Here is a 27,587-nt window from a genome sequence, read left to right on the forward strand (position 1 = left end):
TTGACGTTATGCACCAACCAAAAGACTCGTGAGCTACAACCATATTAAATTAAGAGAATATATATATGGCTACAACTGACCTCGTTTTCAATTTGGTTTTATCCAGTGGTACCAATATATGTATAATTAGAATGTTGTATACAAAAATTGCATAGTGTAATCATCGCATATTGCAGCAATAGTTGCAATAAAAATTGCATCGTCTAAACGGCCTTTACAAGAGACTACTTTTTTAATACATTGATGTTATATGTATGCTGTGATTTAATAAACATAGAACTGAATTAGGTTTGATTAAACAGGTTTGCACATTGAAAGGGGAATATTGAGGTTAGGCAATAGTTTGTACGCCAAATAGATAGAGTCTATGGTTGAAATTATCAAAAGTGGCTATCGTCGCTATCGATTTCCAAATCATGTGTAACCTTAAATGTTTTTTTTTGTACACAAACTAAATAAATGAGACTAAAATTACATTGCGTTAAAACAATTAACAACACTAGTGTGGATATCCCCATTATTGCATAGGTAATCGTATTTCTAAAGTAGATACAAATAATTAGTATAATTTGTGATTGGTTATATCTGTTTTTGATTTTTTCCTCTAATTGGCTTGTGATTCGCGCAAATTTGCGTGACGTCACTTCTTTTTTCCCTAGGGAAGCCACTTTAGCCCCAGATATGCAGGTGAAAATCGTGCCATTCTATACAAAGTTTTGAAAAAAAATCAAACGTTTGATTATAACAAATTCTGTTACTCCCTGCCCTGGGGTCTTGTTCTGTATTGTTTAATGCCAAAATACATTAGTGATAAACCAACATAGATTTTTAACACATTACCTATTTATAACATTATTGTTGTTAGGTATGGATGGAAATAGTGATACACTACTCATTAAAATCGAGCCAAAACAAGAAAAAGATCTTCATTCCTTTCTTCAGGGACACATTTCAGTAAGCAATGAATGTTTGGTGGCAATAAAGGAGGAAACTACTATTAGTACACCATGCTCTAAATCTCTTGTTAATGAAGAAGCGTTAACTGTGGAAGAGGTACAGCAACACTCCGACTTTAAATGTGCTAATTGCGATTATGGGACAAATATTAAACGGTACTTCAAACAACATCTTGTAAGACATAAAGTTACTAAGGATTTGAAATGTGCTACTTGTGATTATGGGACAAATGATAAACGCACTTTAATACATCTTTTAAAACATAAAGTTTCTATGGATTTTAAATGTGCTACTTGTGATTATGGGACAAATAATAAATACCTCTTCAAAACACATCTTTTACAACATAAAGTTTCAAAAGATTTTAAATGTGCTAATTGCGATTATGGGACAAATATTAAACGGTACTACAACCAACATCTATTAAGACATAAAATTTCTAAGGATTTTAAATGTGCTACTTGTGATTATGAGACAAATGATAAAAGCAATTTAAGACAACATCTTTTAAAACATAAAGTTTCTAAGGATTATAAATGTGTTACTTGTAATTATGAGACAAATAATAAATATCTCTTCAAAGGACATCTTTTAAAACATAAAGTGTCGAAGGATTTTAAATGTGCTAATTGCGATTATGGGACAAATATTAAACAGTACTTCAACCAACATCTTTTAAGACATAAAGTTTCTATGGATTTTAAATGTGCCACTTGTGATTATGGGACAAATAATAAACATCTCTTGAAAGTACATCTATTAAGACATAAAATTTCTAAAGATTTTAAATGTGCTACTTGTGATTATGGGACAAATTATAAAGGCAGATTAAAACGACATATTAAAATCCATAAACTTTCTAAAGAATTTAAATGCCCTACTTGTGATTTTGAGACAAATGATAAACGCAACTTAAGACACCATATTTTAAGACATAAAGGTCATAAAGTTTCTAAGGATTTTAAATGTGCTGATTGTGATTATGCGACAAATCTTAAAGAGAGGATCAAACAACATCTTTTAATACACCAAGTTTCAAAGGATTTCAAATGTGCTAATTGTGATTTTAAGACAAATGTTAAACGCTATTTCAGCCGACATCTTTTAAAACATAAAGTTTCTAAGGATTTGAAATGTGCTACTTACTTATGATTATGAAACATATATAGAGGCCCTCAAACATCTTTTAATACATAAACTTTCCAAGGATTTTAAATGAGCTTCTTGTGATTATGGGACAAATGATAAAAGTAACTTTAAACAACATCTTTTAAAACATAAGGTTTCCAAAGATTTTAAATGTGCTACTTGTTATTGTAGGATGGTACTTAAGACAGTATCTTTTATGACATAAAGTTTGTAAGGTTTTTAAATGTGCTACTTGTGATTATGGGACAAATTATAAACGCAGCTTAAAAAACATCTTTTAAAACATAAACTTTGTATGAATTTTAAATGTGCTAATTGTGTTTATGGAACAATTAAACGCTACTTCAAACGACATATTTTAAAACATAAAATTTCCAGAGATTTTAAATGTGCTACTGGTGACTTTGGGTCAAACGATAAACGCAACTTGAGACAACATCTTTTGAAACATACAGTTTCTAATGATTTCAAATGTGCTAATTGTGATTATAGGACAAATGTTAAATGCTACTTCACCCGACATCTTTTAAAACATAAGGTTTCTAATAATTTTAAATGTGCCGATTGTAATTATGAGACAAATGTTAAACGTTACCTCACACGACATCTGCTAAGTCATAAAGTTTGTAAGGAATTTAAATGTGCCACTTGTGTTTTTCGAACAAAAAGTAAAACCTATCTTAAACAGCATCTTTTAAAACATAGAAGAATCTAAAATTTTAAATGTGCTAATTGTGAATATGACATAAATAATAGATTGAGCAATATCTTTTGGGATAGGTACAATATTAGACGGAATAATCACAGGTGCTACCTTTTATTCAAGTACCTTTTAAATAGGGATAGGTACATTATTTTTGTTACTGCACTATTATTACGGTCTTAATTATTATCTGTTTAAATAAATCAAACAACTGATTTTCGATTAGTGTCCTTTAATATTCGATATTAAACGCAAATTAAAAATTTTACTTCTTTTTGCGAGATACAAAAGACTCCCCCTCCCTTGTCAAAGCGCCCTACATCACGCTAGTGTTATGGTCCAAGGTGCAAAAGATTTCTGTTGCGCCAGATTTGTAGTGGCAAGTTAACGTAAAAAAACCATTTATTAATCAAAGTTGTGCGTCTCATTTGTTGATATGAATTGCGGACAAAATTGTGAACAAAACGGCTACCGGTAAAAGGGTTAAAGACAATTTATTCAAGCTTTTTGTTTACTGATGCAAAGGTACCTACATTTTTGAGATGTACACACTGCGTCAAAGTTCAACTAATTAAATCAAAGTAAGCCTGAAGCACGGTTTGTTCCTGAATCAAATTGCGTGAACACATCTATAAAAGTAAGTGTTTTTGAAATTGTATAGAAATACTGAGCGTACATACCATCCAAGGAAACATTGGGCGACAGTTCGCCGGGTGCGCGAGGTGAAGCGGCGCAGTCGCCGAAACCGAACGAAACGGTACGAAGTTCACGGGGTTTAATTTTATTAACTTTTTATATCTGAGAATACGTACAAATAAGTAACAAAGAAAAGAATCTAAGCATCTGGAATGGGCACTAATGCACCGTCAAATTTGGCAGCAGTGAATGTAATTTGATTGAGCAAAAAGAGGGTCCAAATTCATCATCGTGTAATTGGCTACAGAGGATGAAATCTAATTTGGTAACGATTCTAAAAATTCTCCAAAAGGTCTGCAACGATAACTGCCGATGATTCTTTTTGAAAATAGTCACAATGTTATTACGTGATGCTAATGGCCGTTTTTTTTCCTCATCGTGATAATTAAAATAATCCATGGAATGCGCCTTGAGCTTAAGAAGGATTGGCCAACAAATGCGCGCTGTCTCTCTCTGTCTAACATCCGTTAAACGATATTTTTTGTAGATTTACGGGTAATAATTTCTTTCATGACTTAATTAATTAAAATAATATTAAAACAGCTCAATTAGTCTACTTCGCTTGTATTTATGAGTTAGTTTTTGCGCGCAAATTGAATTACCTAAGCAAATCGCCTGGGGATGATTTTAAGATGTCATTCCATAACGCTATACTGAGCTGCGAATCAATTACTGCCACAAAAAGCCATTGGGACTACGAAAAATGAAGTTGATCACAAGATCCATTTGCAATCTTCGTTTTTGTTCTTCCGACTAATCGCATAATTATTGGTTCACATTGGTATACAGAGTGTTCTCATTAGAGGGCTTGATTTTGTTATGCTGAATGGGTTTTTAATAGAATTGTCGATCTATATGGGTCACTGGTTCTCAGATGTATCATTACTCGTTAATTGGCAGGGAGAAGTCTGACGGGCAATAACACAATCTTAATGGTGGGTTTTGATATATGGCATTCATACACATTTGATTGTAGTAAAGAAACAAAGCCGATTGGTTAGTGAATGGCCGATTTAATTGATTAACACCATTTTGTAGGCGGTTTTAAAAAACTAAAGCAGAGTAGTGACGCGTCCAGGAAAGATAACGTAGGGTTTTCGGATCCAGTAATGTAACAAATAGTTACAAAGAGTTGGAACGTTTTCTTGACACAAATGTCTTTCTATAAAATTTCGCTATACAGTTTGAGTATTCTGTACACTGTACAGGGTGTCCCAAATTAGAGTATTGGGATTTCGAAAAGGTAAGAACCACGAAGTCGGTTAAATGATGACAATTGCGTATTTTTAGGCTGCATCTAACGCTGCTTAGAGAGTGCAGGAAGTCCGAATATTACCGGAAAAAAACGAAATTTGTAAAATTTCTTTGTACTTCTTTGTGACTTTACTTTCTCTCTATAAGCTGGCATAATTAGATTTTAATTTCGACGTCTCGGTTTTTCTTTGGAGCAATCATCAAATTCATTTTCTTAAGTACGGACCTGCATTATGAGTTTTATTGGTGGGGAAGGTTGTACGTAAGCATTTTGGACAATGCGCGTTAAGACACGATAGCATTCGCGTAGAGCGGTCAAAAAAATTTACGCGTCGGGCGGTTAAAAGAGTCAACTCTCGTAAGTTTGCACGGGGGTTTGCACCTTACCGCTACACGTTTTGCAAAAGAACATTTTCAGATTCAGAGAACGGATTAACAGAGGAACGTGGCGCCGCGGTTTCTAGTAAACGTGTGTTTATGAAACCAGTAAATTTCGAGTCTCTTATACTTTTGGGCAAACCGAGTGTTTATGTAGATTTTGTTTTTTCTTAAATGTAGTTTTGGTGACATTTTGAAGTTATTTTCAGTGACGGATAGTGGGATGACAGCCTCATTCATTTTTATAGGGGAGTTTTTTGAAAGAAAAAAAATCCCCTTATGTGATGGTTTTGTCCGTCTGTTCCTCGTCTAACTCGAAACGAGATAGCGATGGAAAACTTTCGCCAATCGATGCCTACGAGTTCAAGGATCAGTGCCATTGAATATGAGCCGGATTAAAAGTCGGGTTTCCGATTGCGAGCCGAGAGGCAAAAATTCCCCTACTAAAAGTCGTAGACGATTCTTCGTATCTTGTTTCAACTGCAAGTCCATTGAGTAGAAATTACCGTTAAGGATAAATTAATACAATGCGTTTGAATAATTCAAATAACAAATCATGCATTCGCAAATGTAATAAACAACAAAGCTCTTGCTATTTAAATGTTGCCATTAATTTTTTAATCATTTGTTATTGTTTTGCCAAATAATGAATTGGGCGGTTAATTATTTCGCTAACTCAACCTTTGCATTTTATTTGTAATTTAACTCGTTACCGTGCAGCATCATTATTTTGTGTTGAGTGTGTTTAAACCAAGAAGGTAAGAATAATGTCGTTCAATTTGCATTGTTTAAAAAGAGCTACGATAAGCTAAAACCAGATACCTAAAATCACATGCGATTTTCAGTAGGGGACTTTTTTGACACTCGGCTTATTGTATTCGGAAACATGACTTTTAATCCGGCTCATATCAATGGCACTGATTGGCGAAGATTTGACATCGCTGCCTGTTTTCGTTTTCGAATTGCAGGGAACCACTTCTAAAAACTCTCTTTTTAAGGTAGACTAGTCAGTAGGTTTCGCAATCATTGCTGCAACTAGTTTCTAATTTCTCTAAATTTCTCCCATTTCCGTTCATGGAGTGACAAAATTGAAAAATATACAGAACAGTTAACTTTTAATACCACCCTGGTAACGTTAACTGAATGCCAAGTAAAAACCATCGTTTTACAAACGCCAAGAAACCAGCTCCAATTTCGGGAAAATAATACGCGCTGTTGTCATTATGCACTGGAATAAAAGTGTTGTCGCTAATCGTTAACGATGCGAACGACGAAAAAGTTTCTGTTTTTAAATTCAATACATTTAATTCCGTTTGTATGTGAAGAACGGGTCTCCAATTCGAAAATATCCCCTCGCGTAAATTTTATCACTTTTTAACACACAAATAAATGACCTTGGTATAAATTAGGCTTCCAATTACTCGCACTTTGTCACCAATTGATTCACAAAACGTTAATTACACGATTGGGTTTGGTAAAAATAAATAGCAGTAGCCGTTCTTGGTTCCAGTCAAGTATAAAACCGGTTCTGCTTCAATTTTCTCCAACAATTTAGCACGACCCCCCACCCCTCGCTGATCTCGAAAGATAAATCGTTATCGCATTTCCAGACGTAATTTAGTTCCTGTTCGCTATAAAGCGGTATATTTGAAAATTTTTTTTATGTTGACGAGAATATGAATTAAAGAGGGATAAAAATGCTTGAGATATAAGGAATTATAAACGATCATATAAGGAGTGGTAGAGAAGACTATGGTTGGCAAAAATGAATTCCTTTCATTAGAGTACCTTGAAGGATAAAATCCCCCCCCCCCCCTCCTTTCCCCCCGTCAGCTACTGATCTCAAAAAGGAGATACGTAGGAAGAGGAGAAGATTATAGTTGGTAGAAATGAATTCATGATTTCATTAGAATACCATGAAGGGTAGAATGTATGTTTACTCCCCCCCCCCCCCCCCAATTTTGAAAAGTTTAAATTGACACCATTAAATGCATGCGCATGCAAATTAGTTGCCACATGAAAAATTTATGCACGTTTTTTACTTTCAAAAATAGTATCTCGGGAAATAATTCATAGGGTATATTCTGTAGTAGCGGGAATGCCAAACTAACATGGCTGCCTATTTGAATATTCTCGCTTAAGTTTCCCGCGAGAATCTATCACTCGAGGGCGACTCCGAGTGCACTAAGATCGTGATCGTCATGTAGGACACCTATGTTGTGTTATTACACAACTCAGCAGGTACTGAGGGCGTTTTATGGGCAAGGAACACCAAAAGCAATAGCTGGTTAAGATTATATTGAAGCTAATACCAAAACGGTGCCCCTGCAGAGGGTCTTAAGTGGTTCTATACTACTCCGGCATTTACCTTACGAATTAGGAAAACTGCAGGAAAACCTAATTCGGAGTAGTCCTATAATGAACAAAGCCTACAGCTAACATCCAATGTACAGCACTTTTGAGCCCTCTCGAAACCGGGGTAAATACTACATACACGCCATGAGTAACCAAAATGGAATCGAGCCATTCCCCAAGTATTACAACACATACATCAGACAAAACTAAGAGATATTAAATATGCCTCGCCGGACGGTAGGATTACCCAGGCCCAGTGGGGTGCCTGTAGACGTGGGCTAAAGTTGATGGGTTTCGGAACGAGTGAAAATGTTAGTGTTAGGTTCACCAAGGCCCGTATAAACTTGAATAACTCGATCCCCTCTAAACAAGCACACTTCCCTCTTGATTACTCGCAGCCCAAAATAAGCAAATATAATGAAATGCCATGAAATAATCGAGAGTGACTAAAAAGCACAATACACAAATATGTACACATGCAAGTATGTACAGTACAGATATAGTCCTACCGACAATGAAACATGATTGCCAATACCAACAAAGGTTAGACATTAAGAGGTACAAGTGGTTGAATCCAGTAAGTACATAAGTAAAGGGTTACAATCTTCATTCAAGTTACACACATTTATAGATTAATTGAATGAAGTAAATATCTCACCTGATATATATGGACATCAGTAAGTACACTTTCAAAGCATTTAGAACTCGCATTGCTACGGCAATAATAATTAGAGCACTTTTGAATTTTGTTTCTATTTTACTTATCTTATTTTTAATATTTTTATTTCTTTTCTGTGATTCAATGTCTTGTAAAATCCATGTTATATCTCTACGTACTTAATGACCACAACATTGTGGATCAAGTGGAATCATTATGGGTTAGATGGAAGAGCAGGGGTAGCCTTTCTACTCCTGAATCTCGCCCTAGGCAATGTATTTTTCGTGGCTATCAAAAACAAAATTAATAAAGACCGTTATTAATTAATATAAAAAACAAAAGCACACAGTAGCGATTAAGGTATAACAAAATATTTCAACATAAGCCGTACTTTACACTTAAGCAGGTTACAAGAAAAAAAGACCACGGACACACATGTTAAATCGTATTAATTGACTACCCCAAGCGACTCTGTAACTCTGATCTCGTAACACCCCTAAAAACCACCCGAAAATCGTCCATTCCTTGCATTTCACGCATTTCTAGGAAAAAACTGGACTGCAGGTGTTTGAAATGGTAAACACATGTGGTCTTCCGAGAAATTCCATCCGTCTCATCGTCGCTCTCTTTCCCTTTTCTGTAATCCCACCAGATTTCGGTTGGCAGCTTGTAGTGTTCCTGGGGGGTCTATCAAGCCGACACTGAAAATATTGACTTACCCTGTACTTACAGTTGGCAACTCTGGGGAAACAAAATTGCAGACAGCGCGATCTAACTTTAGCTGTCAAAATGTCGGACGTTCGCGCCACCTTCAGATCTCGGTAAAATTCGGCTTGAACGAATGGACTCCTACGTTGTCATTTTCCTATGGCGGTCTTTTATGCGTTTGTACGTGAGACACAATCGGGAAGGGAATTAAATAAAAGACAGAATTTTTGTGCGTCCGAAAGGGAAAGAGAAAATGAAAATTTATTACGCACGGGGCTTGGTTCAGCAGAGCAAATCCAAACCGAAAAGCCAGGAAAAAAGAACCAGCAATAAAAAAACCTGGCTAAACACAAATACAAGAAATAAATCAATTACAGGTAACAATGTACAAACAGAAATACGAAAATCAAACATCTCAAATCGTACAACAAAAATCAAGTAATAATAATTAATCAGAGGGCCCCCCTTTCTCGCAATGCGAGACGCTAAGAACTGCAGCCTGCGTAAACACATTCAAATAATCATGGGAAACATTGCGGCATAATCAGGTGCACAAGGAGCCAAGCTAAAATATGACTCATTTAACGGTAAACTCAAACAATAGCCGCCCACGCCATGCCTGCAATCAGCAGAGGTCAAATCTAAAGCAAAGTTCAAAACGAAAACAAATAAGGCATGAAATTTAAACATCGAATTTAAAAAAAAGCTTAAATAAAACGAGTGCTACCTTGATGTCGCTTGGAAAAATATATCAAACACTAAACTATGAAAAGCACACAAAACCGATACGCCACCATCAAAATCTGGACCACCAGTGCTCCCGCCGACGCCACTCACCAGCTTCCCGTACTAAATTCACGTCTGCGCAAAACGGGATTTTAAAATTCCTTTAGTAGTAAGATGTGTTGCCTATCGGTAGGGGTTCAACATCACAAGCTTGTGTAAATAACATGATGTATAGGGTGCTTCGTATCGACAATCATATTCACAGGACGTTGCTAAGGTTGGGGTATCTCACGTTCCATACACTCCTAGATAATGTAAACCATAGAATCGCGGAATCATACCCAGATAAGAGTGGAGAATATTCTTTTAACATGTATGCGAATATTCCAAATATCCACAGAATGTTCCACAAATGTACGCGTTCGTTTAGCATATTCCAAGAATATACTGAGAACACACTATTAATGGTCTCAGATTTTGCATATGCATGCCTTTAGTGGTGCCAAGCACGCGAAACACGTGTTCTACCCTTCATGGTATTCTAATAAAAGGTCTCATCGAAATAAATTGGTTTGTACAAACTATAAATTTCCCGTGCGACTCTTTTCCGAGATCATTGAGCGACGGGGTCTGGGAGAGGGGGGGGGTAAAAATTAATTTTATCTCTCATTGTATTCTAATTAAAGGTCTCAACGAAAGGAACCGTTTTCTACCACCCACTGCCCTTCTTTCTGTCCTCTTATCAAAGTACGTGGTGGAAGAGAAGGGGGGGGGGTGGAACTAGTTTTATCCTTCATGGTACTCTAATGAAAGGTCTCAACGAAAGGAATTAATTTCTACCAACCATAGCTCTCCTCCTCGACCTCTTATCGTGATCGGGTATATTCCCTTATACCTCAAGAACGGAATGTCGGAAGAGGGTACTCACAAAGGGCGATCGAGACGTCTGCAAGAAACACACAATTTATACTTGTTTTTTATTTCTTTCGGGTTATGTAGCAGCACTAACGAAAAGCTTCGAGCACTAAAGAGCACTTAGAACACATTTTTGTCAAATTATTTCGTGTGGGCGGGGCCAACTTCACATTGGGTGCCGATAAGTAGTATAAAGGAACGTGACATTCCTAAGTGTGACAAATAGGGTGACTTTGCAAGTACACATTTGCATATACCTATAAATGGTTTTATTGATAATATGCATTTCAAGGTAAGCGTAAAATTTAAGGTTGCCAAAATTCCGTGTTTTCTCCACGTTTTTCATTTTTGTGGTATCTTCGCACTCGTACTCCTTTCAGTCCCTCTGATTGGTAGACCAATTTTCACAATATTCCTATGGACACGAATCAATTCAGCGGTTAACGTAGATTAACCGATACGTTTCCGTTAACGAGCTTTGTTTTAAATCGGCAATTAAGGCTTGAGCGTAGTTTCCAATGGAGGAAGTCAAGTCGCTGAATGGTTAACCTTGTCATTGTTACAATTTTATGAACGATAAATATACATATTTGTTTAACAACCAATGAACCAACAATAAGTTTTATAACAATCGCGCAACACAAATTGTTGTATTAAATTTGTGGTGCCGGTCCCTAACCATTGCTGCTCTTTAGACGTAAAAGGGTGACAAGTGGAAAGTTTACTTTCGGCCGTCCGGTCACGTTCAAAAATTACTTTTAATCCAATTCGCTTAGAGCGGATGTAATTTATAACGCTACCAGTTTGGAGATGCAGTGTTTTTCCGACGGCGGGCGTCCGAGGGAAAATTGTCGATTGTACAGATAGGTACGTCATAACCTTGACATTGCGTAATTAATATCGGACAAGTAAAAATTGCAAACGATCATAACTGGAATTGCGGCTTCCGCAAGACAAGTACCGCGGCTGATATTTAATCTCCCGCGAACAAAAGTCGAAAATTGCGCGCAACTTACCACCACCCGTCAATAATCGCCGATATAAATAATATGTAATATCAATCAGTTTTACTCTGGTAGCCCGATGCCGCATTTTGAATCTAAGATTTGGTACCATTGGTCGCGATAACGCGCGCAAGATTACTTTCTTTACCGACACACTTGAATGCGACCGAATCGAATCAGCAATAAGTAAATCCGTCGAAGTGCAATGGACTGTGATTTTAACGCCGATTTTCACTTTTTAGATTAGACTAAAAATGGGCGAAATTGTCCAGAAACTGCAAAGACTGTTCAAGCATGGAACTGGCCGAACGGTATGTGATTTTTAAATTTTTTTACGCGCCGGCGAGGGTACAGATTTTGATCAAAGTGAATTGGTCCCTCCAGAAAACTGCCACACACAGCCAAATAAATACACAAACCTGTATCGTACTGTAAATAATGAAATGCGTTAAGTGTGTACTTATCTCTCTAACACAACAGGCAGGTTCCAGTCCAATTTCTTCCGATAACGAATGTACCTACCACCATATTGGATAACTAGATATACGGACCTATCACCGCCGTTTTGTTAGCAAACGCCGTTTTTTTATTGTTTTCCGTTTGTCAACTTTTTGTTTTTTGGCTTGATTGTTGTAAGATTGTCGTTGGAGTTGTTTTTAAGTAACGTTGAAATTTTATAAAATACGCAAACCAAAGGAAAAGAATTTTGATTCGGCTCAAAAAAGCACCAATATATCGATAGTAGTCTTTTTTAGTCACACTCGGCGTATACGTTGGTAGAAATGAATCTTTATTTTTTCGGTTTTGGATGCTGTATGCTATCTTGTTTCGTTCCATGCTGTAGGTGACATACGATTCTGTTTTAACTGTACACCAATTCTTTATCATTTACCTACTGACATAAATAAGAATGTTGAGTTTTTCGCATGCGCAGTACGACTTTCTACGTATGCATTTTGTTTGTATTTATTAGAGCGAATTACCATAGAAATTTGGATTCAATTGCTCCATATACAGGGTGCCCATTATGTATGGAATATCCTATATATCTGAGTAAATTTTCTATTTTTGTTTTTTTTTCTTTAATTTTTGTTTTTTTGCTGTTAGACAATAAATTCATTATAATTATAACAAAAATATCGGATGTATACAAAATTTTTCTATATGAAAGTTGTTGAACATTTGATTTCCCGTAATAAGGCAGCATTCAGTTGTTTTTATTTCAGAAAACAAATGAGTAACGAAAAACAATTGAATTTTTTTAAATGGCAGTGCACCTTTTTATTAGGCTCATTTGATAGTGATTTTGTTCTCTTTTCGATGGTTTTTCACGTCTTACAAGAAGCTTGAAATAAAAATTAATTTTTTCTACACGTGTGCTAACGTGGTACGTCATTGAAAAGAGAAAAAAATATCTATCAAATGAGCCTAATGAAAGCGTGTTTAAAAAAATTCAATTGTTTTTCGATATCAATTTGTTTTCTGAAATAAAAACAATGGAATGCTGCCTTATTATGGGAAATAAAATGCTAAACAACTTTCATAACGAAAAATTATGTATACAGTCAATATTTACGGAGGTATATGCTATATTCCATACATAATGGGCACCCTGTATAAGAAAGTTGCGTTTTTGTGCGCATGCGCAGAGGCTATTGGAGGGGTGCGGGGTTACATGTAACCTGAATGTAGAATGCCATCCAGTCTTACGCTTATATCGTACATACAGAGGACACATTTCACCGCCTCGCCTCACGGATTTACACAAATCGCTGTCGATTCTAAAATGCGACCGAGCGATATATGAATCCAACGTAAAAAAAGGCATGATTCTAGTCCTCGTCGTTTTGTAATAAACGCCAAAATGGTCATCTATAAGTAGTGCGGGGGAGAGGGGCACAACTAACCCCGAATGTGGATGACGCCCAATCTTACACTTGCAGACCACATTGCTCGGCTTCGCCTCGCACACAAAGACACATTGAAAAGTACCCAAGTCGAATAACTTCCCGTTCCGGCCCGAAATAGTTATTTACCTAACAAGTTCGGTAAGTTAATTTTCCCGCATGAGCACTTTGTTTGCAGCACGACCGTAGGGAGTGCTGCATTTAGTGCGAATGCGGGAAAATTCTTTCCGAAAGAGTTAGGTACAATATTTTTTGTAACGAATTACGTAAAAAAAGGTCAAAATTAATAGTTTTGTAAATTAGCTTTTTTTTAATCATGAGTTGGTAACACAATCATATGTTTGGTTGGTAACATAATTTTGTAACTACCCACTTTTAATAATGCACTGGTCACATTTAAAACTTCCACATCTTTGGTTAATACATATTTTGCCTTTGCAATGAGTGCTACTGGGTCACGGCATTGCATCGTTTGCACTGAATATCTTGAGTTGCGTAAATACACTCGTTACATTTAAAATCCTTGGAAGCTTTGTGTGTGTTAATATGTGCTTTCTTAAACTGCATAATATGCGAATAGTTGCAGAATATCACTGGTCACATTTTAAGACGTTTTAACAATAAATTTTACTTTTTCTTGAGTTCCAATTCTGAAAAATAATTTGATTGCGTTATAAGTTCTTGTTTATATATTTACGTAAAACTTAGTGTACGTCTGTTTCCGATTAATCGCACTAAATACCCTCAACCAACGGTTTAATTGATTTTACAGCAGATGACAGTTAACCATGACATGACGTTCGTTGACTTCAATAAGTACTACCAACCGAAGAACGCGCATAACCCCTTCTCTCCAGCGGAAACTAAAAAACACCGCGATGCGGGAAAGTCGTTTTCCCGTGCATCGAGGATGCTTGGAAACATTATCTTTCCATTCAATGAGTACAAAAAAGTGTTTTTCACGTCTTACGGTAGCCTCTTGCGGGGGGGGGGGGGATAAAACATTCTACCCTACCCTAAACGTACACATTCATTTGTTTTATTTTGACGTAGGTTATCTAGATCTAGGTTATCAAGTACATTCTTTAAAAACGGAGATTTAATCAAATAATTCCGGAGACACCTCTCACGATTGTTTTTGATAACGTTCACTGGAAGTCATTAAAACGTTAGTAATTTACCATGCTTACCCAATGAGTCGCTCATTAATCCAATTAACAACGAGGTCTAATTGGTCTTTTCCCGGCACACCGACTGTTATCATTATCTAAACACATGCAGGCGGCCAGACTGATGACATGTAAAAAGTATTAATTCGTCTTCTCCTTCTCGGTTACACCAACTTTCAGCGTCTGCAAAAACAATTTAAAGCAAATAAGCAAAGTCAGAAACTACTTAGTAACGAAGCGCCAAGCTTTTAACGCTTCTCAAAACCGGGTGCTCAGCAATGCTGGTCGACTTATATACGGGGTCGTAATACTTCATATTCAGATTTTCCACTTTATTTTTTCCTATCGTCGTTTGTTGCTAACTTTTTAGGTGGACCGCTTCAGTTATACGCGTACGGATGATGACGTCACGTCGCTGGAAATGGCTTTTGCAATGCTTATGTTCTCCCCCCACTCGTCGATTAGTATTTTGACTTGTGTATTTTTTTCTTCCTTTTCCTCTGAATGTTCCCACACTACGCATGTACTCATGTTTGCCCATCGACGACTTCCTCGTCTGTTTTTCTTTTTTCATTCCTCTCGTCCTCTTTTCTCTTCTTATTCTCCTTCCTCTACCCCCTCTTTCTTCTCCTGGCTCTTTTACTCTTCTTGCTCTTCTAGCTTCTGATTCTACCTCTACCCGTGTTCTATTTCGTCTTCTTTTTCCATTTCTCTTTGTGAACTTTTCACTATAACCTTTTCCTCTTCTACCCTTTACACACTTCTTCCTTCTATTCCTCCGTATCGGCATTTGTTTTACATTATCTTTCTTCTCTTTTATCTCCCTTTAACATTCATCTCATCTACATTGTATATTTTCTCTCCCTCTTTTGTTTTCGCCTCTCCTTCTGATTACAATTTTCGCTCTTTCATCTCCTACATCTTATTCATTCCCAATCCTATTCTTCACCATCTCCTTCCTTTTAAATCTTATTTCTCTTTGTTATCCATTTTCGCACCTGAGCCTACGTCCTTCTCGCATGCTTCTTCTAGTGTTTCTTTTACCTGCCTAATTTCCTTTTTTCTCTCTTCACTTTTCTTTTTTTTTGTATTTCTTATCTTCTTCCCGGTTTTCTTTTTCACCTCCTTTTTCTGCTTTTTCATGATCATCCATCACTGAATCACTGTAATATTATTCTAATAGTTTCACCATTTCTTTTTTTCGTATTTGCCTCTGGTTCTTAATTTTCTGCTTAGCGCTTTTTTTATTGTTTCTCCTTTATTTACTCTCCCTAAGTTCTATAATCGCATATCTTTCTCTTTCCCTCGGTATCCGCTTACCTTCTTGATGTCTTGCTCTTGTACATATATATTTCTTGGCTCTTTTTCTTCTCCATACTCCATCCTTTTTTATCTCATTTTTCCTTTTCTCCCCTGCTTCCTTTATCTTTTTCTCGCATTCTTCTTTTCACTTTGTTCTTACAATTAATCATCTACTTTCTTTTCATCGTCTTCTTGTTGCTTTTTTTGCACATTCCACTTCTCTTGTTTCTTCTCCTCCTCTTCGTCGCTATCCTCTTGTATTGTTCCGTATCTTCCATCGCTTCCTTTTTCTCTCCTCTTCCTCCTTATCATAATCTTCCTCTAATTTTGTTATGTGGTTTGCGATTAAAGCAATAATATTGCAATGTTGTCAAGTGAAGCTTCCCTGATACGGTTTCGCTTTTATTTTTAAAGTTTTGTGACGGGTTTATATCTTGTACCGATTTAACAAACCGTTGTGTTTTATTCCGGCTATTCGTTAGTATTGTTGTATCGTCCTCATTCTTTCTACTGTATAACGTTGTCTTTTTTTCTTTCGTTCATAATTTTGTCATGGCCGCTTTTTTATTTCTCATTATTGCTGCATCTGGGGCTTCCAACTTCGTTTTCCTACATCTTCGTTCTCTATTTCTCATCCTTGTTCATCTTTCGCTTGCTTCTCATTTTATTACCCTCTTTCTTCTCTCATTTAGCCGGTTTCCTCTTTTCTTTTCCTCTCTCTTTTCATTTTATTTTTTCTCTCTACTTTTTCCTTTATCCTCATGCTTTTCTTGCTTTTTTCTTCTTTTTTGACTCTTTAATTTTTATTTTTTTTTTGTCCTCTTCGATGCTCTTATTTTTTTATCATCTTTTTTCACTTCTTTCTCTTAATATTATTCTAGTCCTTCCTTTCATACCAAGTTTCTTCTTTTCAAAATCCGTCTCTTGTTCTTGCTTTTTTATTTACCCTCTCTTCCGCCTATTTTTGCTGATCTTTTTCCTCCGGTTTGCGCACTTCTCATATGATATCTTTTCTTATTCTTCGTCCACTTTTTCTTTTCGCTGTCGGTTTCCTATCCTCTTTCCCACCTTTACTCTCTTGGCCTTCTTTCACCCCTTCTTCACATTCTCCCCATTTTTCTTTCTCTTTTTATTTGTTTAATGATTTTGCATCGGTTCCTTTTTGTTTTACTTCTTCTCTTTCCTTCTTTTCTCATTCCCCTTCTTCATCATCTACTTTCTTCGTTTTCAAACCGTAGACCATAGTGTATGTCATACTACAATCTGTTTACGGCTATTCGATAAGTTTTTAGGTATGCCCTTTTCGATTTTATAAACATGTTTCAAAAGCTCTTACCCTAAGGTGGTGCGCGCCTAAACGAGGGTGCAAAAATATATTCTTCGACCAAATTTGTTATCTGCGGATTCTTGTCCATGTAAATCATGAATTTAATATCAACCAGGAAATTTGTTCCCGCCCACAAGTTGATACTTAGCGGCATTCATCACGAAATACAACGTTAACCTAAGGTTACCGTATCCAGGACCTTCAGATACCTTCCGGATTGAAGAAGATCCGGCTAATTAACAGTGTATTTCATGTACTTTATGTAAGAGACTTCAGAATGATATCTTTCACAAATGGGAAAGGAGTGAAGTTGTTTTTAAACTGACAATTCTTTAGCTTATCAAATGTTGTATTATATTAACCTGTATTAATCCAAATTAATACTGTAATAGTTGAACTTTTGTGATTTTCGAAATAAAGCTTTGCTACGAATTGTTTAATGCTTAAGGGTTGATTACACACCATGAATCCCGTTGCAAGACAATGAGACCCCAACATTTTGTTTTGCGTTTGCGTAAGTAATGCTCCAATAAGAGATTCGGGAACAATTTGCGGATTTTGTTTGGAGGCCTAAATCTGGTTTTGTGATCTCGCCTCCTCTTCGAAAATATGCAAACGCGCTTTTTAGTAGTGCAATCTGTGACATAAGGTACGATTATTGAATACCTATATTGTCTAAGCAATTATGTTGCACGACATGTAATTAAGTGGGTACGGATCTCGTGTTTATGCAAATCCAAATGCAGTGCGCAGTGCCGATAAATTACGGTTCATTTTATTCCTAACAATCGTAGCTTGAATTAATTTGCCATATAATGGTAACCAGTGAAGCGATCGGTGCACGATATTCAGTGCGATTGAAGGGCAACCCCCCGATTAAATAGTCCAATTAATTTTAATAATAATAATAATATTTAAGTGATAGTGGTAGCTGCATACGTGCATAACTGTCCTACTGTTGTAACACGAACACAAAAGGAAAATTCAATAGTTGTAGAGCTAATAATTGACCTTATCATTACATAAATGCAACAGTTGTGGAAGTGGGAAACCTCCCACCTAATATACCAATCAAATACAAACTTAATTTTATTTCCAGTCTGCACTAGCAACGACTGCCAACCAAACTAGTATATTACACGAAGCTGCCACAACAACACCGCGAAATCTGACATTGTAATCATCTAAATCCGGTTTTCATACATGTTCACTTTGTGAGTACCCTCTGACACTCGCTTCTCAAGATATTCGTATTCAGACATCAGACATCGGATTTTGTGTGTACTGTTTTAATTTAAATGACAAAAACTCTTCTGAAGGGCGCCTTATTTTATGCAACTAAAACAACTTCTTAAAACAAATGATGAAGAAGGTCATTAATTAATTGGAATGTTATTCCTTTGGCTTCCGTATTTTTATTTACTGTCAACGTGTTTCATTCCTCCGATACCCCGAGGGATACTGGAGGCGAACTGCTCAGGGTTTCCTGGCCCTCTTCAGCCAGATAACGGGAATATAAGGATGGGAACGGAAGGAACGGAGTTAGGGTTGTAGTGTACGCAACCCCCAGGTTCTACGCTAACTTCACACTACAAGAACACGGAAATAAAGTCAACCCGGCAACGTTTAAAAATGGCCACCCGAATGACTATTCCCTCCAAAAACTAAACAAGATTCCGCTTAAATTTGAAAAGTGGCACGTGATCAAACATCTAAGCCAGGACCCCCTTACGTTAGTTGTAGACAACGCTTTGATCTGAAGCACAGTAGGAAAGGAATGTGAAATAAAACCCTCAAATTGTGAAAAGTTTGTTTAATAATTATCGCAATGATTAAGATTGTGAAAGCTCGGAAATTTAAGTCAAAATAAATTACATTGCAAAAATAAACTTTTGAAAATGGTAGTTCACCGAATCAAAATAGAAATAGGCTGGGAAGAAAAGAACTTACCAATAAAAAAAAAACCAGCCGTCAAATTAATATCAAATTGTGTTGTAAAATTAATTGTTTGTAATGATGTGAATGCGTAACATAAAATTATAACATCACAAAAGTAGCAGGTAAACTTCAAGAGGTAACATATAGGTTAAAAACAAGTTTTGGGGAATTATGGGTCAGGTAAGCAGGTACCAAGATTTTAAAAAAGGGTGAAATACACAGGATGTGACTCATCTTTAGTGCAGTAAAGTCCTTTTTTAAAAGCAAGATGGAAATTTACATGGCCTTGTACTAAAAACAAGATATGTGGAAATTATTGAATCGCCACTCATTTATCGCACATAGATTCTAAATGGAAGAGCTTTGATTAGCGTAATCTCGGCCCCGCAAGATAGGTAGCGTCGCCCCTCGTTCGGGGTTTCGAGCCTACAATTGAATGTCGAAGACAATCACGGAATTAGGTGTCCTGCTTCAATTTTGACTACAATTTTTTCCCATCCCCGTGACTGCTTCATTCACGGAGAAAATTGTTAGTAACAAACAACAAACAAGTCAGTACATACATCAAACGAATCGGTAATTTCCACATATTAAAATAAAATTATCAAAACTTACATGAATGTTACTTCAGGGACAAGACCAAGTAATCAACATCAATAAACATAAATTAAGCAAGCATGACACCAAAAACGTAAACAATTACAAACAATAGCATAACGTTATCACACATGTGATTCTGCATTACGGTTAAACCAAGTACATTTCAAAAACAAAGATTGAAACACACACAAAATATAAAATGCGGCATACAAAACACAAATACGATATAAAGAAATGCAAAGATTACTACCTGCATTAAAAAAAACACAAAATAACAACAAACATTTATGGAGCGACGCGTTCACGACCGCCATTCAAGACAAGATGCCAAACGTAATCCCCGTTCGTCCTTTTCTAGATGGCGCAGGCAGCTTTTCCCCACCTAGAAATTGCATGGTTGCCAACTCTCAAAGATGTATGTATCGTCGTAAGTTGTATATACAGGGTGGAACCTCTTAGGGTGCTGAGAGGGAAGACTACTGCTCCTGCATTCGCCTCGTAGATTTCACTATGAACAACTGAGGACTCTGACCAAACTCCAGACAGAGCGGTTAGATGCGAGGAAGAGGGTTAGAAGAGGACCAAGAGAGTAAAATAGAAAAGGAAGGATCAGGAAGGGAAGCGTAAGGCGAAGAGAAAGAAGAGATGTTCGATTAGGCGAGAGCAAAGGAGAGAGAGATCAGAAAGAACTGGAGGAAGAAAGGGTGTAAGGAGAAAATTAAGAAGAACAAGAGACGGATTTTGAAAAGAAGAGAACGAGTATGAAAAAGGCGAATAATATTAACAAAATGAGGAGAAGGAAAATGATGAAACAAGCCAAAGAAGAAAGCAAGAAGAAGTAATATCAAAATAAAAAAGTGAAAGAAGAAGAAAAGAGCAAGAAGACTATGAGGATGAAGGAAAAAGAAGGGAGGAAAAGTAGAAGAACAGTTTCAGAAGAGGCAGAAACCGTACAAAAATACTAGTAAAGAATTGGCATAAAACCCATCCGTTTGTTAAACCGATACAGGGTATACAAATCTATAAATCTGTCAAGGAATGTTCAAAATAAAAGCGAAACCGTGTCAGGGAAGGTTCAATTGACAACGTACTGCAACTCATTAATTAGAGGAATATTATAGTGAAGAAGAAGAGTTGGGGAACGAGGAGTAAGAGGAGAAATACGAAGTGAAGGAAGATGCAGAACAATGGGAGAGAGTGGCGACGAAGGGGACGAGAAGAAACAGGAGAGGAAACAAAAGTGAAGCAGGGGCTGAAACGAGAAAATGGTCGAGGGGCAAGAAGAAGTGGTAGAAGAGAAGAAAAGAGCAACAAGACGATGAAGATACAGAAGTAGATGATGAATAGTAAGAAAACGAGAAAGAGAACATGAGGAAAAAAAGGATGTAGGGAAAAGAAAGAGGAATAACAATGTTGTGGGGAAGAAAGAAAGCTGAAAGTAATGGAAAAAAAGATACGCGATTAGAAAGTAAATAAAGATAAGTTTAAAAAGTCATTATGCAAACATAAATGACGAGAGCGTATTTTCCTCCTAATAATATTAACGCTAGGACCAGGAAAAAATATCGGTAGGCACGAGATCCTTACCCCATTCTCTTTCAAATGAGCCGGCTATCGTCGAAGTCTGTACAGTTTAATGAAAAATAGTGGAGCGTATACGAATACATACAAATTTTGAAATGGGCAGTAGTTTTACTTTTATTCAAAGTGTCTACATATGAAACTTTTTATAAATGCTTTCGTAAATAGCATTGCGCATTGTCTACATTAGAAATTTAATTGAATACCTTCATAAATAAAACATACAGCATGCGTTAACAGTAATTTTGAAACCGGTATTAGTTTTAGTTTCATTCGAGGTGCCTACATATGATATTTCGTTTAACTGCTTTCATAAATAAGAAAGTTGCCATTGCGCATGCGCAAAACAACATTTTGAAAATGTCGTTAATTTTACTTATATTCGTAGTGTTTACATATAAAGTTTCATTTAAATATCTTCATAAATAAAAAATTTAGCATCGCACATGCGTTAAACCAAATTTTTGACACTGCGCATGCGCAAAACCAAAAAATATGGGTATGCACGGAATCCTTGGCCCAAGCCCTTTCAAATGAGCCCTATATCGCCAAAATGGGTTCAGTGGTTTAGGAGTACGTGTGTGACAGACGGACGGACGGACGTCAAAGTGCAGCCAATAGCGATTTTTCACTTTGAGGAAAATACGCAAAAAAACCATCAGAGAAAGGAGGAGGGTAAGCACAAAATTAAGAACCAGAGGTGGATACGAAAAAGAAGGTTAGAGGAAAAAGAGTATAAAAATATGACGACTTGAAGTGTTGGGAGATCATGAAAAGCAAAAAAATTAGCGAAGAGAGAGGAAAAGACAAGAATATTATAAGTTAAGGGCAAAGAATATTAGGCAAAAAAAGAGGAAAAAAAGAAAACCGCAAGAGGAACATAAAACATCACCAATGGATATATTTCTTGCAGACGTCTCAATCGCCCTTTGTGAGTACCCTCTTCCGACAATCCGTTCTTGAGGTATAAGGGAATATATCCGATCACTATAAGCGGTCGAGGAGGAGGGCTATGGTTGGTAGAAATTAATTCCTTTCGTTGAGACTTTTCATTAGAGTACCATGAAGGATAAAACTAGTTCCACTCCCCCCTTCCCCCTCCGCCCCGTACTTTGATAAGAGGACAGAAAGTAGTAGCAGTAGTTGGTAGAAAACGGTTCCTTTCGTTGAGACCTTTAATTAGTGTACCCCCCCCCCCTTTCTAAACTTTAACTTGGCACCACTAAAGGCATGCGTATGCTAAATCTGAGACCAATTGGTTGTCGTATGTAAAAGTTATGCACGTTTTACTTTCAAGAACAGCATCTCAGGAAATAATTCGTGTGGCAGGGAGGGGGGGGGCTCTAGACGGCGAATTTTGATGGCCGTCTGGCACACCTTCAAGGTATAGGCTACCTACTGCAAAAAATTCCAGGACTCTAAGACCATTTCCATAGAAGTAGTTCGGAACGGCAGAAGTGGGTCCGGACGGACGGACAAAACGCAAACAATAGCACATTTTTTTAATTCTTAAAAAATGCGCTAAAAAGACAGAGAAGAGAATATAGGAGGAAAGTGAAGAGAGAAAAAGGAAAAACATAACAAGGCAGATGAGAGAAACACTAGTAGAAGAATGTGACAGGAATATAAAGGTAATAAGAAATATAAGAAAGATAATGAAAAATAAAAACAAAAATGGATAATAAAAATAGAGAGATTAAAAAGGAAACTAATAAACATAGAAGAAAGGTGATTAAAACACGCCGAGCTTTAAAGCTTGTTAAGTAACGTTACTTCAAATATGACATATGAAACTATATTTGTAATTTGGGATTGAAATAAAATATCCTCTCGGACCGCTTTTTGTAAATGAAAAAGGTGTCTTTGGCTCGTACCCTTTGTGGGAAGCTTTCACAAACGCACGTAGTTTAGAGTAGGTATGCTGCCAAATCTGTTCCACTTTCTAATCGCAATATTGATTGAAGTTTTGAATGAATGCACGAAGGGTAGAAGATTTAGACATTTCCTTAATATATGACAGCATGAACGATGCATTTAAGGCCTTGTTTGAAAGGCGCTTCCTATTAATCCACGCCAACAGTTTTTCATGTATTCTTTATAATAAGCTTTTGCAGTTGGATTTTACATGTTCTTCTGCTGCAAAAATAAGCCACTGAATAGACGATGTATTGTCTTCCTCAACCAAAATCACTCCATTTACAAAGACAGTGATTTTTATTATACGCGAACGTCAAGTGACATTTCCATGGCAATCATGGAATGACAAATAATCAGCCTACAAATGTATTCGAGTATAACGCCAATATGATTTCATTTTATTTCCTTTATTTTTAAATTATAAATGGAGTTATAATAAACAAGCATTGAGATGCCACAACCTTAGCAACGTCCTATGAATATGATTGTCGATAGGAAGCACCCTATACATCATGTTAGTTACACAAGCTGCCAACCGAAATCTGGTGGGGTTACAGAAAAGGGAAAGTGAGCGAAGATGAAACGGATGGAATTTCTCGGAAGACCACATGTGTTTACCATTTCAAACACGTGCAGTCCAGTTTTTTCCTAGAAATGCGTGAAATGCAGGGAATGGGCGATTTTCGGGTGGTTTTTAGGGGTGTTAAGAGATCAAGTTACCGCGTCGCTTGGGGTAGAGAATAAATTTTAACATGTGTGTTCATGGTCTTTTTCTTGTAACTGGCTTAAGTGTAAAGTACGGCTTATTTTGAAATATTTTGTTATACCTTAATCATTACTGTGTGCTTTTGCTTTTTATATCAGGTGAGGTACCTATTTGCTTTATTCAATTAATCTATAAATGTGTGTAACTTGAATGCAGATTGTAACCCTTTACTTATGTACTTACTGGATTCAATCACTTGTACCTCTAATGTGTAACCTTTGTTGGTATTGGCAATCATGTTTCATTGTCGGTAGGGCTGTATCTGTGCTGTACATATATTTTGGGCATTGTGCTTTTTAGTCACTCTCGATTATTTCATTGCATTTCATTATATTTGCTTATTTGGGGCTGTGAGTAAGCAAGAGGGAAGTGTGCTTGTTTAGAGGGGATCGAGTTATTCAAGTTTATACGGGCCTTGGTGAACCTAACACTTTCACTCGTTCCGAAACCCAACAACTTTAGCCCACGTCTACAGGCACCCCACTGGGCCTGGGTAATCCTACCGCCTGGTGAGCCATATTTAATATCTTAGTTTTGTCTGATGTATGTGTTGTAATACCTGGGAATGACTCGATTCCATTTTGGTTACTCATTATAGCGTGTATGTAGTATTAACCCAGTTTCTAGAGGGCTCAAAAGTGCTGTACATTAGATGTTAGCTGTAGGCTTTGTTCATTATAGGACTACTCCGAATTAGGTTTTCCTGCAGTTTTCCTAATTCGTAAGGTAAATGCCGGAGTAGTATAGAACCACCTAAGACCTTCTGTAGGGGCGCCGTATTGGTGTTAGCTTCAATATAATCCTAATCAGCTATTGCTTTTGGTGTTCCTTACCCATAAAACGCCCTCAGTGCCTGCTGACAACCCGGTTATTACACAACGTAGGGGTCCTACATGACGATCACGATCTTAGTGCACTCGGAGTGGCCCCCGAGGGACAGATTCTCGCGGGAAATGTAAGCGAGAATATTCAAATAGGCAACCATGTTAGTTTGGCGTTTCCGCTACTACAGAGTATGGGCAAATATTCCGGAGTGACTTGAAGTTGGCGTTCGAGTGCCAAGATAGTAGGAGGCTAAGATCATTACAACACCCTATATATTTCAATCTAAAAAGATAAAAGGATATTAAATTTTCTTTTCTACAGCGTAACACACCAGGGACGATATTAAAAAAACATTCAAATGATTAAAAAAACTAAACAAAGATTCAAAAAAGGTTAAAATGATTAAAAAAGATTTTACCACTTGAATTTTTCAGTGTTACATTAAAAAAAAAAGAATTTAATAAAATTAAAATGGTGTTCCATTAAAGAAATTTTTCCAGCTTACTTATTTGAAATGGTCGGATTATTTAACAACCTAATAAGCATTTATCTGTATCTCTTTTAACTAAGGAAATATAGTGTCATTCTGAAATTTGCATTTTTTTATTTTTCCCCGTATCTCTTGAGCGTGCGAATATTTTCTTGATTTTACAATTTTCAGTTTGACCCAAAAAGAGCACATGACACCTATATATGTAGCACCTTTTTTGACAATACCCTATAAAAGTGTGGAATAAATGACAGGTGGCTGACCTAACTTCGCCCACAGTTCAACGCGCATTGCCCGACAGCTGGGACCTTCTTCCACCAATAAAATTATTTTATCTCGTCCAATCAGGTGCATTGACTCACGTGGAATGAAATGCCGCTGAATCAGCAATGCATACGCTATTTGGCAAGCTTGATAACGACGAATGTCAAGGTTTGAATTAAATAAAATTCGTTAACGGGCTCCCGTTACACATTTTCATTTGTGTTGTTCTTCGACTTGTCTTTGACGTGTCTCGAAGTTGTTGAATTTGCCGTTTTCACGGCTCCACGGCCACTTTGGTTTCTTAGGTTTCTACCAAAGTTATCGTATTTTTTCGTTTCATAACCACATAACGTAGTGTGACGTGATGTAACATATTTCGTAACTAACTTAACATTGTGACGTAATTTTCGTTTCAGATGCTGGCCGCGATATGCGCGCATTCGGTGTCTATATCGATCGGAATGTGCCAAGGGTACAGCGCCATACTCCTACCCCAATTGGCGCGCGATTTCCAAATAACATCAGAAGAAAGTTCCTGGATAGGTGAGATTAAAATCTCCTTGCCATAATTCACAACCTATCCGTTTACAGCAAGCTTAGGCGCCGTCACAAATCCAATAGGATCGATCCTCTCCGGTCTACTGGCCGAGTACCTTGGTCACAAACCGTCGATCCTACTCAGCAGCCTGCCCTCCGTCATCGGATGGATCTGTATCGCCACCGCGACGAATATCAACCTTATGTACGCGGGCCGCCTCGTCACGGGCATCGCGGCGGGAATGTCGGTCGCGTCCTACACGTACGTCGCCGAAATATCGGCGCCGTCCGATCGCGGACTCTTCCAATCTCTCGGCCCCATCTGCGCGTCGTTCGGCATTCTGATAACCTACGTTCTGGGCGCGTACGTCCGATGGAACGTCGTCGCCCTGGTCAGCGTCGCCTTCTCGATCTTCACAGTAATCGGCATGCAGCTCGTTCCAGAAAGTCCGGACTATCTCCTCAAGAAGGGCAAGAAGGACAAGGCGGCGAAGAGCTTGCTTTGGTTCCGACGCAGCAATACGGAAGTCGTCAGGTTCAACTCGGACAGTGAGAAGGCGACAAGGAAGCTCTATTTAACCTCGACGGTTATGAAGCCGTTCTTCATCTTGGTAACCCTATTCCTATTACAAGCACTTTCGGGTATTTATACCATTTTATACTACGCAGTCAACTTCTTCGAGGAAGCCAACCTGAACATCGACGAGCACATGTCGTCAATCATCGTGGGACTGATCAGGTTCACGATGTCGGTCGCAGCAGCGTTTTTAATCAACCGCTTCGGCCGCAGAACCCTCTGCATCGTCTCCAGTGGCGGCATGACGGTCACGATGCTAGCGGCGGGTGGCTACTTTAAGTACTACGAAGTGTTCATCGACGAGGAGAAGCGTTTTCGAGCGCTTCCGCTTGTGGGCGTACTGTGCAACGTCTTTTTTAGCATGATCGGAATGCTGCCCATTCCTTGGATTTTAGCCGGCGAACTTTTTCCGCTTCGCGTCAGTTCTATAATGGGCGGCGTCGTCATATGCCTCGCGCAGACCTTCACGTTCGTATGCGTGAAAATCTACTACGATATGATCGCGCTTTTACATTTCAGCGGTACCCTGATGCTGTTTTGTTTCGTTTCGCTTCTCGCTTTACTGTTTTGCACGTTTGTTTTACCCGAAACCAAAGATAAATCGCTGGACGATATTGAGACGATTTTTAAAAAGAAGACTGAGATCAATCCCGAGGTCTACACGGTGACGTTAACCTAATGATTTGAAACACACGGTGGCCTACGTTGTGAAAGGCTTCTTGCACCTGTTGCTTTTTGTAAGGGATGTCAGTACTTAATAAATAAGACTAATGAAAGAATTAAAGAAGCTAGAAACATATGCCTATGATTTAATTAAGCTTGTTAGGTTCTTAGGGATCCCCAATCCGGCACTGTAGTTTTGACTTATCCTATACTTACATTCA

At 37.5% G+C, this 27,587-nt stretch overlaps 2 protein-coding genes across 3 annotated transcripts; both read left to right on the forward strand.

Moving 5' to 3' along the window:
• The first annotated feature begins 393 nt into the window (after positions 1-393).
• Positions 394-3,034, forward strand: LOC116162257 (gastrula zinc finger protein XlCGF46.1-like). Its single transcript, XM_031475836.1, has 2 exons — positions 394-528; positions 866-3,034. The coding sequence occupies exon 2, from the start codon at positions 868-870 to the stop codon at positions 2,107-2,109; it is 1,242 nt and encodes a 413-aa protein (XP_031331696.1). The 5' UTR covers positions 394-528; positions 866-867; the 3' UTR covers positions 2,110-3,034.
• Positions 3,035-11,125: 8,091 nt separating this feature from the next.
• Positions 11,126-27,502, forward strand: LOC116162253 (facilitated trehalose transporter Tret1-like). Of its 2 annotated transcripts, none has more exons than XM_031475827.1 (4): positions 11,126-11,366; positions 11,746-11,814; positions 26,006-26,132; positions 26,181-27,502. In XM_031475827.1, the coding sequence occupies exons 2-4, from the start codon at positions 11,758-11,760 to the stop codon at positions 27,380-27,382; spliced, it is 1,386 nt and encodes a 461-aa protein (XP_031331687.1). In that variant the 5' UTR covers positions 11,126-11,366; positions 11,746-11,757; the 3' UTR covers positions 27,383-27,502. The 2 variants fall into 2 exon arrangements, with proteins under 2 accessions (XP_031331687.1, XP_031331686.1); XM_031475826.1 differs by lacking the exon at positions 11,126-11,366 and adding an exon at positions 11,405-11,689.
• The last annotated feature ends 85 nt before the right edge of the window (positions 27,503-27,587 follow it).

Source organism: Photinus pyralis, unplaced genomic scaffold (assembly GCF_008802855.1).
Source record: "Photinus pyralis isolate 1611_PpyrPB1 unplaced genomic scaffold, Ppyr1.3 Ppyr1.4_LG10, whole genome shotgun sequence".
NCBI classification, from domain to species: domain Eukaryota; kingdom Metazoa; phylum Arthropoda; class Insecta; order Coleoptera; family Lampyridae; genus Photinus; species Photinus pyralis.

Coding starts and splice junctions, on each gene's coding strand:
- LOC116162257 (XM_031475836.1), top strand. CDS start 868: ATGGATGGAAATAGTGATACACTACTCATTAAAATCGAGCCAAAACAA.
- LOC116162253 (XM_031475827.1), top strand. CDS start 11,758: ATGGGCGAAATTGTCCAGAAACTGCAAAGACTGTTCAAGCATGGAACT. Junction 11,815..26,005: donor AGCATGGAACTGGCCGAACG/GTATGTGATTTT, acceptor TTTTCGTTTCAG/ATGCTGGCCGCGATATGCGC. Junction 26,133..26,180: donor AGAAGAAAGTTCCTGGATAG/GTGAGATTAAAA, acceptor ATCCGTTTACAG/CAAGCTTAGGCGCCGTCACA.